Here is a 14,695-nt window from a genome sequence, read left to right as displayed (position 1 = left end):
GTGCTGTCAGGTGCGACTAGATTGGTTTGGGATATCTGGTCGACATGGACGGGTTGGACATGCTGTACATCTCTATGACATCCTACAACCTTACTCACCATCATAACCATGCTCTCAACCCCTACCAGCTAGGGTCACACCACATACACCGACCACCCGGTAGAGGAAAAAAAACACCCGAGAGCAATGTTAGTACTATAAACAAGTAAACTAAAAAAACCTCACTCATTCCTTAACATAAAACTTGGAAATTAAAAATAAATACTCTATTCATCCTGGAGGTCATTTTACGCAACTTATTACAGAGAGGATACTCCACCAAGTTGTCTTTAAAAAAGAGCAAACCTGAACAGTTCTGTCCTCTATGTTATTTGGCCATTCAACTTAAGTCAACATGTCCACAAAGTTCTTTGCTTTCCCTGACAAGTCGAACAAATGTACGGATCCATTATGATTGATCCGAAGCACCGCTGAATATCTTAAAGAATATTGGATCCCAGGTTCTCTCAATCTCATCGACTCCATGTAGGATTTCCTTTTCTGGATCACTGCTGTTGAGAAGTCATGACAAAACATGACCCTGGAGAAGGAGAAGGTGAGGACTGCAGATGCTGGAGATCAGAGCTTCAAAATGTATTGCTGGAAAAGCGCAGCAGGTCAGGCAGCATCAAAGGAGCAGGAGAATCGACATTTCGGGCAAAAGCCCTTCTTCAGGAACCTGGAGAAGCCATGTACCAACACTGTCGGGCCTCTCCCCTGAGTTCTAGTGGCTTCCATGAACTTTTGCTTGTCTTTATAATTATTGAACCTTAACAGAACAGGGGGTGAACACCAATCCACACCTGGTTTTTGTGCCGCGACCCGGTGGGCTCTTTCAATTGTTATCCATCACTTCTCAGCCTCCAAACCAAGGAACTTCGGGAACCATTTCTCCAAGAACTCCACCGGCCACTCACCTTCCGTCCTTTCTGGTATGCCAACAATGCGCAGGTTCTTTCTTCTGCCCCTGTTTGAGATCTAGATCCAACAGATCCAAGGCCTGTATTTCCAGGGTTTCAATGTGGCTCTTGGAAGAGTCAGTCTCTGCCTCTACCACTGCATGATGAAGGGCTCTGGCCCGAAACATCGAATTTCCTGTTCCTTGGATGCTGCCTGACCAGCTGTGCTTTAACCAGCAACACATTTTCAGCTCTGATCTCCAGCATCTGCAGACCTCACTTTTTACTCTACCACTGCAGCCTGGCACTCAAGCTCATCGGTCCTTTTTCCCAGGTCTTGCAGCATAGCAGATACAGGAGCCAACTTCTCTTCAATTTTTTCCTAGATCAGCCTCCCCAGGATCTCATGAGATTTGGCCAGGTCTTCAACCAGGATCTGGTGAGGAAGCAAGCCCACTAATTCAGTGGGTTGGGCCAGGTGAGCTTCCTCCTTTTCTTTGGCATTCTGCAGCTGCAGGGACAAAGGTAAGTAAGAATTTTCGGATTTCCAGCTCCTTTACTGTGATCTTAAACACAGTAAAGTGTCTTGGAATGGGTTCAGGCTTTGTCGGTCAGTGTTACAACATGGAGCCGAGCAAACATGATCCTATCAGGACACTGCCATCTTGGACTGCCCACAATTATATTTCTTATATACATATAAGAAATATCCTCAGGGACCTACAACTGGATATGTAAGTTGAATTCTTGTCTTATCTATTTCTGCTTTAGAAAATATCCTGCTCAGTTGTATTCTGTTGCTGAATGTGGACATGTTTGGATCTCCTTATATGGGATCACTCACGGTGACATCTCCCATATCAGACTCCAGTGCAATTGACTTAGAAGTGCAATCACTGATATTAAGCAGACGTAAAGCCACTGCGCCTCAGGGAAAGTCTTGCAATTGGCACAAATTACCAATTTATCTGTTTTTGTAGCATTGTAGGTCAAAGGTGAAATGTATTAGCCTTTTCATAAAGAGAGTTCCTTAGGAATGAGCTAAACATTACAATGTAAGTAATTACAATGTAACCTAATTTCAAGCAGTCTATTACAGAAGCTATTACACAATTCAGTTTTGTGAAATTATTTATTGGGAACAAGTATTACAGCAAAAAGATTAAAATCACAGCAGCATTACAGGTTATAAATTACAAGAAGATACATGAATGAATCATGCACTGAAAACACAGGATCACATCAGTATAACCAAAAACAGAGGATACTCCATGATGCTATAGAAAAAAAGTAAATTTTTTTTACCAAGTAAGGTATAATTACATGTAATGGTGGATTGATGTAAAATGCAAACTCTATCCTGCCCAGTACCAGAAGCATTCATTAACAGACCTATTAATTTCAAAATCATATCAAGTAAACTAACCAAGCTATGTGCATATTCAAAGCAATCACCTTCCTCTCATGACCTGCTGATGAGTATTTCTTTTTTGTGTGAAGTGCTTATAATGGATAGTGTCAGAATTCATACCATTTAACTTTGACTTTCTATCTCCATTTCTGGAGATAGTTTCAAACATTCAAGTTTTATACAAACAAAACATGCTGGCTAAAGCTACAGCTATTTGGTGTGAACAGAAAAAGAAAATACTTCTAATAATAAACCACCAGACATCATCTCAGCATCTCACACATTTTATGGTCAGTTAAGTACCAATAGAAATGTTATTACTCTCATACTATTGTAAATAACTTAGCTAATTTGATCACAGTAAGATCCCTCAAGCAGCAATATGATAATGACTGGATATTCCATTTTTGTGATATTTGATGGATACACTTTGGCCAGAACACCAGAAAGAACTCCTTTGCCATTCTCTTAAATGATGTCATGTGTATTTTCACATTGGATCTTAGTTTAGTGTTTCATGGAAAAAAATTATGCCCTTAATGGCGTAGTGCTACCTGAGTGTCAGGCTGGATTATATATGGAATACGTCTTGAATCCATAGCTACCTGACTGAGGTGAGAGTACTGACGCTGAGTCATACCTGAATCCAGGTGTGACGAGTCACTCAAGTTACTTCTTAATTGACTATGGGCCGAGGTAATATTTTTGTTCACATTTGTTAGTCTGTTTGTAAATTATATTTCTCAAAAACAAATGGATGGATTTCAGTGAAAATTTATGCATAGCCAAAGTATGTCTTGAGAAAGAATGTATTAATTTTTGGCAATGTTGCAGATCCAGAACCTATAACTTTTAAAGGATTTTTAACATTGCAAAATAGGGCAATTTGACATTCCCAACCATTCTATAGTTTGGTTAATTTTGAAACATCGTAAATTTATTTCAGCTGAACTAGTGGAATTTCTCATCTATCAAAATGTAAACACAACTTTGAGTGGGTTTTAGCATAATGGATTAATCTGACACTTTCTTTTGAAAATAAAGCTTTTAATAAAAAAAAATCAGTTTTGTAGTTACAGGGCTGCTAGCAGGTAGGGAAAGGCCTCAGGAAAAGCTGTGTAATTGTAATAAGTTTGAATTAACACACCAAGCCAGAGGTATGTGCTGTATTTGTCTACTCTATGTATGTTGTTGGTGTGAGGAACTGATTTGAAATTATGATGCTCTATTAGAAGAAGGTGCCTACATTGGCTTATTATTAGTACAGGATGTTTAAATGGAGATATTAATTTTTATTGTGCCATTAATACAAGTTAGCCAGTGTTAGTAGAAGTGTAAAATAAAAGACTAAATGATTCCCCACTGGGAAATTAGATCATTTCAAATGTAGCCTACCAAGAGCCATTCTTGTGTATCAGTGATTGCATTACACAGGAGAGGTTTCAACCCATCATGTTTTTTGACAGTTATCCAAATTAGTTCCAGTGCACCATCGTTTCTCCATTGCCCTGCAATTTTCTTCCCTTTCAAGTATAATTCCTATTCCTTTTCACTAAAATTCCACCCAGGTACCATTCACCTATTGTACTCTTTGCTACCTTCTACCCAGCAGCACCCCAATCTCTCCACTCTGGAGTCTCTCTGCCTCCAATCCTGATGAAGGGCTTTTGCCCGAAGCGTTGATTTTCCTGCTCCTCGGATGCTGCCTGACCTGCTGTGCTTTTCCAGCACCACTCTAATCTCTACTCTGGTTTCCAGCATCTGTAGTCCTTGATTTTACCCAGTACTCATCCAAAACGTAATCTGAAATAACTCCACGAAGGCCAATATCCTGTCACCAAGTCACCCTTTATGTCCTAGTGTACAGGAGATGAAACTGAGCCTGCTAGGAACTGGCTCTGAGCTAGCAGAATCAGTATCATATATTATGAACATGCAAATAAAGGGTGACTTGGTCATGGGATATCAGCCTCCGTGGAGTTATTTCATATTCCATTGGCAATATTCAGAGTTGATTTTCAACCACTGCCTACTTTATATTAGGTGGCCATTTGGCTTATAGTACCTGAGCTATCCAATTAGTCTCACTTTCTTTTCTGTAAATTTTTACAAATTTATTTTTCCAAAAACGAATCCACTTTATTTTTAAAAGTTTATTGAATATGTTTCCACCTCATCTCACTTTTTTTGTCTACTTGACTGTTTCTGCTCTTTGCACCCCACGGTGATTTTTAAGGGCAAGAGCTTTTAAAGCAATTTTTTTTAAAAAAGTGACAAGTAGTGTATCCTGAAACTACAGCTTCATAAGTTGTGAGTTGGAATTTGGGTGAAGTGTAGAAGAGTCAAAACAACATATGTTTCCACCAACATCTTACAAAGTGCCATGTGTATTCAGTGCAAATGGCAGTACCAGTTCTACAAGGTCACTTATGTATATTTGAAAGAAACAGTCTCTTGAAGCCTGGACTCTTGACCTGCTTGTTCTAATCAAAACTTTGCCCACATTCTTGAAATAAGAATCCCTTGTATTGTTCATTATTTGCATCTGTTCTTTTGCAGATGATCCCTCTCTGACAACAGCTACCAAGCTACATTAATATTCTAGAGAACAGCTCAATTTATTTCATTTTGAACTTTAGCTTCAGTTTAATGGAATATCCTTCTCAGACCATATTACCTATTCTTCATTCTTTTATATTAAATTAATTAACTAAATGTAAATAAGCAATCTATTATCAAATAGTGATTTACCCCAGACAAAAGCAGCAATTGGAGAACTCAATTAAAATCAACAGATCTCTCACTGTAAATTTGCTAAAAAAAATCAACGTAGATTGATTTATTACAATCCATTGTGTCAAATGGAATGAAGAAATTGATGTGAAAATTAAATAACTTGTATAAAAAAAATCTAAATCAAAGTTCATCTAATATGTTGGTAAATCCCCTGCAAACAAATCAACTTCCCCATTATGTATTATTTAAAAGTCCAAGTCCTCTTGCATTGCTCATACATACTCAGAAAGGATGACAACAAACATGTCTCTGCACAACAAGAATTACCGATTCATTTTGAATTCTCTAAACAAGTACAGTACCTTAACTAGATTGAGTTACTTGCTTCTGAATTCTGAAGTCACCTGCTGAGCTTGCAGCAGTGGTTGGTCATAATGATACTTGGTAATCCTTTTTTGCCACAAGGTTTGAGGGTGAAATTGAATAGACAGAGTGAGATACAGGTATATAGCTTCCTGCAGTTGTAAACATTTAATCTGGAGTATGCACACAATCAGATCCAGACTGGTAAAAGCAAGAAGCCATACAGAATCAACAGCTCAGATTCTTTCCAAAGTTGAAATAAAATGCAATGAAATAGGATCTTGTTCCTGTGCTTTGTTGAGTTTTGATCCTAGATCTCTTGTTAAAATATGTCATTCTGAATATAGTTTAGATTGATGGCTTCCAGTTTTTGCACCAATGGCAGTGCATTCCTGAATTTGTTTTTTGTTGATTTTCTAATTTTGTTTTGGCGCAGTCATTAGTGCCATAATTTCCTTATAGTCCTTCACAAGTTCTCTAAGTGGGTCCATGTACAGGTTTACATTCACTTCCATCCATTCCTCCACAGTGTCGGGAAAGTAAATGTTTTCCATCTGTGCACGAAAGTTTCCCAAGTACTCTTCCCACTTTTTGTGAACTCTGAACACATATTATAGTTGAATTAACAATGTTGCATAATAAAATATCACTCTACAAGCACCAGCAGACCCTGTATTAATATAGATTTCCCTAGCAAACTGAGGGTTATCAGATTGTAGTGATAAATTATGATCCAGCAAATTGAACAAGTATACTCGATACAGATGAATCCTCAAAAAAGTACAAAAACTGCCAACAATGACCCATTAACCCTTGAAACACCATGCATTTCAGTCACACTAACCAAAATATTCTGACAATATAAAACTGCACTTAGAAAATAATTGATTAGTTACAACACAGAAGAAGGCCATTTGATCCCTTGTGTCTGTGCCAGTTCCATACAGGACCAATTCATTTAGTTTCACTGTCCATCTTTTCCTTGTAACACTGGAAATTTTTGTCTTTAGATAATTATCCAAATCTCTTGAAAGCCATGGTTCAATCTGCCTCCAATAACTCCTCTCTAAGGCTGTGCTTTCTAAATCCAGAGGACTCACTGCATAAAGAGGTGTTCCATCACAATATTATTTCTTCTTTCCCTCTCACCCTAAATTGTTACTGTTTCCCCCATCTACTTTGTGCAGACCCCTTATGATTTTCAACACCCCTATCAAATTTATTCTTAATCTTGCCTTTTAGAGGGACAATAACCCAATGGACCACAAAGGAATATAGGTAGATTAAGTGAGTGGGTGAAGGTTAGACCAATGGAGTATAATTGGGCAAAATGTGAACTTGTCCTCTTTGACAAGAAGAATCAAAGAGTATCATATTTTCAAATAGAGAGAAAATGTAGAACTTTGTAGGACAGAGGGATCTGGGTGTTCTGGTACATGAATCACTAAAGGTTAGGATACAGATGCAGCTTATGATAAGGAAGACAAATAGAATGTTGTTCATTACAAATGGCACAGAATATAAAGCAGGAATGTTTTGCTGAAGTTGGACAGGCGAGATCACAGCTGGAGTATTGTGTACAATTTTGGTCCTAATATTTTAAAAGGGATATACATGTATTAGAAATACTTCAGAGACGGTTCATGCAACTGACAACTAGAATGGGTTGGGGCTTATCTTGTGAGGAAAGGTGAGAGATAGGCTGGGCCTGTATCCATTGGAGTTTAGATAATAAGTGGTCATCTTAATATGTACAAGCTCCTGAAAAGACTTGGATGCTGAAAGAATGTTTTCCGAGAACTAGGGGACAAAGATTAGAAGTAACATGTCTTTAATTTAAAATGGAGGTAAGCATTTTTTTTCTCCCAAGTCATGAGCATTTGGTATTCTCTACCAATAGAGACAGTGTCATTAAATATTTTAAAAGTGGAGGTGAACAGATTCTTCACTACGAAGACATGAAGAAAGACTGGATTGTACTCACTGGAATTTAGAAGAATGAGGGGGAATCTCATGGAAACATATCAAATCCTGATGGGACTAACAAATTAGATGCAGAAAGAATATTTCTAATGTTGGAGAAGTCCAGCAGTAAAGCTCACAGTCTAAGAATAAGGGGTAAGCCGTTCAGGACAGAGATGATGAATAATTTCTTCACTCAAGTGTTGTGAACCTTTAGAATTCTCTATCACAAATAGCTGTTGGGGCTAGTTTGTTAGATTCAAGAGGCAGGTGGATGTGGCCCTTGTGGCCAAAGAGATCAAGCAGTATGGAGAGAAAGTGAGAGTGGTGTACTGAAATTGCATGGTCAGCCATGATAATATTGAACGGTAATGCAGGCTCGAAAGACCAAGTGGCCTACTTCTGCATCTATTTTCTATGTCTCTATTTAAGAGAATTGATGGTAATTGAGGATAAGCAGGAATGTGGAGTTGAGACCACCATGAGATCAGTCAGTAGTTGAAGGGCTCAAACTACATGCATTTCATGAGCCAGTACACTCAAATCCCTCCATGCCTCAATTCTGCAATTTCTTTCCAGTTAGATTACATGTTGTTTTTGTAATATTGTTGCCAAAGTGGACAAATTCACATTTTCCTTTATCATACTCCACCTGCCAAATTTATTCCCACTCACCTAACCTCTCTGTATCCCTTTTGCAGAATTCACATAGCTTCTTCATAATTTATGTTCTTACCTATCTTAGTGTAATAAGCAATTTGGAACCAAATACTGGTTATTTCATCCAAATAATTTACAGGCAATTAATTCCAGGTTGCGGATTCTGTTCTTCCATCAGTTTGCAAGTCAATTTGTGTGCAAGTCAGAACATAATAGAGGAAATATATAAAATAGCCATTATAAGTACAGGAAATGTTCATATAGCTGTTCTTTAAAGTGAATATTAATATATGCCTATGTGGGATTTTGTTTATAAGTATGAGTGTTTGTAAACTGGGGACCGCCTGGATATAAATTGTGAATAGTTGAGGGCCCAGCACTGATCACTATGGTAGTCCAGTAGTAATAGCTTGCCAACCCAAAAGTAACCTATTTATGCCCGTTGTACATTTTCTACTGACTAAATAGTCCTCTATTCTCACTACTATCTTACCCCATATACCAAGCACTCTTATTTTGCACAGTAACTTCAGAGCCTATTCATACACAAATTAAGCCAATCTCTTGCATTAATACAGATTGCCCTAACAAACATAATACACTTTGTCTTTTAATCAATAGAGATTATCCTGGCACAGAATACTCTGTTAGTTACTCCTCCCTAGTTCTAGTTAAAAAGACATTCTTCTCATGTCTGCATGGGTTTCCTTTGGGTGCTCTAGTTTCCACCCACAATCCAAAGATGTGCAGTTTATGTGGATTGGCCGTGCTAAATTGCCCATAGTGTCTAGGGATGCTTAGACTAGGTGGATCAGCTATGAGAAATGCAGGGCTACAGGGATAGGGTTGGGTATGAGTATGAGTGCGATGGTCTTTGGAAGGGTAGTGTGGCCTCATTGGAGTGAATGGCCTTCTTCCACATTGTAGGGATTCTTTGATTCTTCTAAGAACAGCAACTTTCTGTGTTGTAGTGGTCTGGTCACCATAATTGATGCAGCTTTTTTTGCTCTAACGTTTAATAGAGTTTATATTAAACAGCTGTAGAGATGGGTAATCCTATCATCTGGATTACCAGTCCAGTAAGACATTCCTGATGAAGAGTTAACGCTCAAAATATCAACGCTGCTGCTCCTCGGATGCTGCCTGACCGACTGCTTTTCCAACACCACACTTTTGAACTCTGATCTCCAGCATCTGCAGTCCTCACTTTCTCCCAGTTAAATAACCGCCATGTTAATATTCCTTAGCCTGAAAAACTGTCTAGTTCCAGGAGACATCAGGACAAACCAAGGATTAAGGAAGTTATTGATCTCAAGTTGAACTCACCTGTGTAATTCACTGTCAAAACGCTCCATGTTGCGAGGATTTGCAAACTGGTGCTTCCTGTTATAGCGATTGAACCAGCCTTTGATTTCTCTGTTTAGATGGAGTATACATTCAAATAAATACATTGTTAATCTTTACTGAGGGCAGAAAAATTTAGTCTCAATATGTCACTGGAGATTAGGACACCCTAGAATGTAATTACGAACATCTGGATAAAGTTTTGGCCTCACTTTCAGAATAGATTGAGAGTTGCATGAAAATATGCGAGTGGTAGAAAATCAAAACACCTCCACAATTACTGCATTCCAAAAGTTAATATGTAGATCTAATTGCCTGGTAACACAGAAGTTAAGTTTTGTTAATAAGAGACATGAAGCTTTTTGTCTTGTATTCATCTTGACTGAAATGCAAGAAACCCAACTTGAGTATTGCTGAGTAAAAGACAATTTCGTCAAAAGCTTTTTGTCTTGCACTCATCAGAACAATTAATGATGATGTACTGTTAACTGCTAGGCTATGTTTAAAATTTAAACCAGGTAGGTTGACACTGATTGTCCTGAGAAATTAATCAATTAGTGTCAACCTGCCTGGTTTAAACTGTAAGCAAAGTTTGGAAGTTTATTGTAGGTAATCAATGACAATGTCTCTACTAATCAAAAGGTCCATATGCCAACCAGTCAGCACTCTCCTCATACAGAATAATTTTTTTTCCCTTAAATTGGTATTCTTGCAATTTGTCCTGATGAGGACAAGACAAGAAGCTTTAACAAATTTGGCTTTTTTCAGCAATTCTCAAGTTCTGTACTACTAAACAATTTTGATTTTAAAGTTGGTTTTCTTGTGCTTCAGTCCTGAATAGTGTAAAAACAAATGGCTTTGACTTTATGTCGCTCCTTAGCAATACATTATAGAAAGAGACAGAGATGGCAACAAAGGGAGGCAAATAAAGAAGGGGAGAAGTGCAAATTCGAAACCAAAAAACATTGTGATCAATAGGTAATAAGCATCAAACTTTTTAAATCAAAAAAGAGCTTGTTGCAGTAGGGAAATTCAGCATATTACAAGGGAAATTAGGATGATTAATTTCACTTGAGCTATATAAAAATAGAGAGTTAGAACAGAGTATGTAAAAATAACTATTGCCATTGATTAAAGGATCTTGAATTAAGATAAAATGCCAGATGAAATGGGGAAAATAGTATTTCAAAAAATAGAAAAAGTTGTGAGGTTGTTCATGATCAATAACATTCAGGTGGGTAGTTCAAGGAATAGGCAACAAAACAAATGTATGGGATTAAAACTGCTGTTCTTGTGGTGGTTAAGTTCCAATGCAATATATTACCACAAAGATCTAATGAAACTGAGCTAATCAGTATTTGTGCAAACTACATGGATGGTAGAAGCAAAATTATAAAATTAGAGTAAAGTGAAAGAACAGGAAGTTTGGATTAATAAGAACTTCCACAATCACAACAGACCAGTTAACTCCCATAATGAAATGTCTCTGCATCTGTACACCTTACCTGTTATTTTCAAGAACAGAAATTACTTCAGATTTCAGATTTTGAGTAATCCAATGAACCATTTGATAAATCTCAGCTCCTGCAAATGTGCCTTCACCTTCACTATAAAAGGAATGTAGTCATCATGGAGTTAAAAATACCTGAGCAATTCAAAGTGTTTCAATAGCATTCTGAAAAACAATAAAAGTAAACAATAATACAACCATCGGGTTGCTTTCTCATTAAAGAAATGGCAGTGGTGGTCTGACCTCAGTGTCATCATGCCTCAGGCAAGAGGAAAAGTTGAAATGGAGAGTCCTTCCTGGTAATCGCAGTGGGAATTGAACCAACACTTTTGGCTTCACTGTGCCTTGCAAACTAGCCATCCATCCAGCCAGCTGAGCTGATTTGTCCAAGCTGGCAACCAGGAAGACTCACTGGCAAAGGGAAATCTAACAAAACTTTTAAAAAGTCACTGGATGAGGGCTAGGCCAGCATTTATTGCCCATTCTCCAATTTCCCAGAAGGCAGTTAAAATTCAACCATATTGTTGTGGGTCTGGAATCATATGTAGGTCAGACCAGGTAAGGAAGGTAGCTTCCCTGAAGAACATTAATGAACTAGATGGATTTTTACAACAATTGACAATGATTTCATGGTCATCATTAGCCCCTTAGAGTCTTAGGATGTACAGCACGGAAACAGACCCTTTGGTCTAACTCGTCCATGCCGACCAGACATGCCAACTCAATCTCGTCCCACCTGCCAGCACCCGGCCCATATCCCTCCAAACCTAATTCCAGATTTTTATTGAATTCAAATTCCACCATTTGCCATGGCAGGATTTGAGCCTGGGTCCCCAGAACATTATCCTGGGTCTCTATATTAACAGGAAATTCGACGTTTCGGGCACAAGCCCTTCATCAGGAATGAGGAAAGTGTGTCCAGCAGGCTAAGATAAAAGGTAGGGAGGAGGGACTTGGGGGAGGGGCGATGGAGATGTGATAGGTGGAAGCCCCTTCCACCTATCACATCTCCATCGCCCCTCCCCCAAGTCCCTCCTCCCTACCTTTTATCTTAGCCTGCTGGACACACTTTCCTCATTCCTGATGAAGGGCTTGTGCCCGAAACGTCGAATTTCCTGTTCCTTGGATGCTGCCTGACCTGCTGCGCTTTTCCAGCAACACATTTTCAGCTCTGATCTCCAGCATCTGCAGACCTCACTTTCTCCTCTCTGTATTAACAACTCAGCAATAATACCACCAATCCATTGTCTCCTTTGGGTGATAGTGACATTGTTATTAATATTAATTATTTATTGATTTTATTATCAAGCTATTTGGGTGTCACTGTCTCAGCTAGTATTTATTGCTCATCCCTAGTTGCCCTTGGAATTCCAAATCTAATGGTATTTTTATTGGATAGTTTATTATGTTTTTTCCACCATCTGTCATGGTGGGATTCACACCCAGGTCCACAGATCCTTACCTGGGTCTCTGGATTTCTAATCCAGTCACAATACCACTAGGCCATCGCCTCCTCACAGGGAAAAACTTGTACATGATGGAGAATTTTGAAGTTGTTCTTGAGATGAGGAACCGATGCTTTTAACATGGACAATCTAATTAAGCAGGTCTAGTAGTATAGAATGCAGACAGTGACGCTCAGGTTCACTTGGAGTGAGCATAGGATCTTGGGTGGATGTGGTTGACCCTGAAGGCATGGATGAGAGTTTTAGTCATAATGGGAAGAAGTAGGAGTGGAGACAGAAAACAGAAATAAGCCAGTGGTGATGCTTGGAAATGGGACTTGGTCAGTTATCATTGTTGAGTGCAGTATTTAAATACTAGTTTTCTTTTAAGTTTCAAATTAAGCTCAGGATTAAGCATAAGGTGTATTGTTGGACTGTACTGAAAATGGCCACCCAATAGTGAAGAGGGTTAAATCAAGAGTTTTGGTAAAATGGAGAATTGTCAGTGTTGACACCCAAAGTTCTGATTCATCCAGGATGCTAATCTAAAACAATTGTCTTCCATATGCCTAACTTATAATTTCCACATACCCTCCATTGCCTTATATCACAAGCTTTCTGTGATTGCCAGAGCTCACCTCCCTTCAGGTACACCCTAAAAACATATTTTTAAAATTACCTCGAATTATTTTCTGGGTTAATATTTTTAAATCCCAAAAGCTGCTGTGATTTGGTTTTCGCCTTCTCTGTGAAAGAACCTGAAGAAGTGAATAGAAAAAAAAGAGAAAAAGATTTCACTGAAAGGGCTCAATTTCATTTCAAGAAACAGTCAAGTTTAGAGGGAACTTTGCATCTAGCCTTTTTAAAAAATTCACTCATGGGATAAAGGCGTTACTAGCTTGGCCAGCATTTATTGCCCAGAGTACAGTTAAGAGTCAACCGCAATGCTGTGAGTCTAGAATCACATGTGCGCCCAACTAGGTAAGGGTGGTACTCTCCTTCCCTAAAAGATACCAGTGAACCAGATGAGTCTTTACTACAATAGACAATGGTTGCATGGTCTTAATTCCAGATTTTTATTGAATTAAAATTCTACCATCTATAAGACCATAAGGCATAGCAGCAGAAATTAGGCCATTTAGCCCATTGAGTCTGCACCATCATTCAATCATAACTGATAGGTTTCTCAACCCATTCTCCTCATAACCCTTCATCTCCTTGATACTCAAGAACCTATCTATATCAGTCTTAAATATACTCAAATATCTGGCCTCCACAGTCTTTTGCGGCAATGAATTCCATAAATTCACCGCTCTTTGGCTGAAGAAGTTTCTCCTTATCACTGTTCTAAAAGGTCTTCCCATTTTTTTAAGGCTGTGCCCTCGAGTACTTGTCTCTCCTAACATCTTTCCAACATCTACTCTGTCCAGACCATTCAGTATGTTTCAATTAGATTCCCCTTCTACACTCCATCAAGTATAAACCCAATCCTCAAATGTTTCTTATATATGTTAAGCTTTTCATTCCTGGGACCATTCACCTGAACCTCCTCCAAATACGCTCCAAATGAAAAGTTGTGGTCCCAATATTAAGCTTTGTGGAACACCTCTAGTCACTGGCTGCCATTCTGAGAAGGACTCTTTTACCCCCACTCTCTGCTTTCTGCCAGACAGCCAAACATCTTGCCTCTAACACCAAAGGCTCTTATCTTAGCCTTCTGTGCGGCACCTTGTCAAAAGTCTTCTTGAAGTAAAGGAAGATAACATCCATTGACTCTACTTGCTCATTAATTAATCTGCTCATTACTTCCTCAAGGAATTCTAGAAGATTTGTCAAGCATGACCTCCCCTCGATGAAACCATGCTAACTTTGCTCTACCATATGCTTCCAAGTATACAGAGATGTCATCCATCACAATGGATTCTAGGATCTTACCCACGACCAAGGTTAAGCTAATTAGTCTGTAATTTTCTGTAATCCCTTTTTAAACAGGAGTGTCACGTTAATGATTTTCCAGTCCTCTGGAACCCTCACTGATTCTTGTGATTCCTGAAGGATCACCACTAACGCCTCCACTATCTCTTCAGTTATCTCACTTAGAACTCTAGGGTGTAGTCCATCTGGTCTAGGTGATTTATTCACCTTCAGGCCATTCAGTTTTTCTAGCACCTTATCCTTCGTGATGACCACCATACTGAGCTCTGCCCCCTCACTCTCTTGAATTTTTGGGATATTGTTCATGTCTTCCACTATGATGACTGACATGAAGTAATTATTCAGTTCCTCAGCCATTTCCTTGTTCCCACTCTCCAATGTCATTTTCCAA

At 38.6% G+C, this 14,695-nt stretch overlaps 1 protein-coding gene across 1 annotated transcript in view; it reads right to left on the bottom strand.

The window, feature by feature from the left end:
• Nucleotides 1–5,214: 5,214 nt before the first annotated feature.
• zgc:113333 (beta-N-acetylhexosaminidase) overlaps nt 5,215–14,695 on the bottom strand; it is a 45,789-nt gene continuing 36,308 nt past the window's right edge. Inside the window, exons 11-14 of the mRNA XM_060840288.1 lie at nt 13,049–13,127; nt 10,920–11,021; nt 9,397–9,486; nt 5,215–6,048 (exon numbers count right to left, since the gene is read on the bottom strand). Of these exons, the coding sequence (XP_060696271.1) occupies nt 5,865–6,048; nt 9,397–9,486; nt 10,920–11,021; nt 13,049–13,127 (455 nt within the window). The 3' untranslated portion in view covers nt 5,215–5,864. The remainder of the gene's footprint in view (nt 6,049–9,396; nt 9,487–10,919; nt 11,022–13,048; nt 13,128–14,695) is intronic.

Source organism: Hemiscyllium ocellatum, chromosome 20, assembly GCF_020745735.1.
Source record: "Hemiscyllium ocellatum isolate sHemOce1 chromosome 20, sHemOce1.pat.X.cur, whole genome shotgun sequence".
Classification (NCBI taxonomy): domain Eukaryota; kingdom Metazoa; phylum Chordata; class Chondrichthyes; order Orectolobiformes; family Hemiscylliidae; genus Hemiscyllium; species Hemiscyllium ocellatum.
The sequence above is the reverse complement of the archived record's forward strand: the minus strand, read 5'-3'. Positions and strand labels throughout refer to the sequence as shown.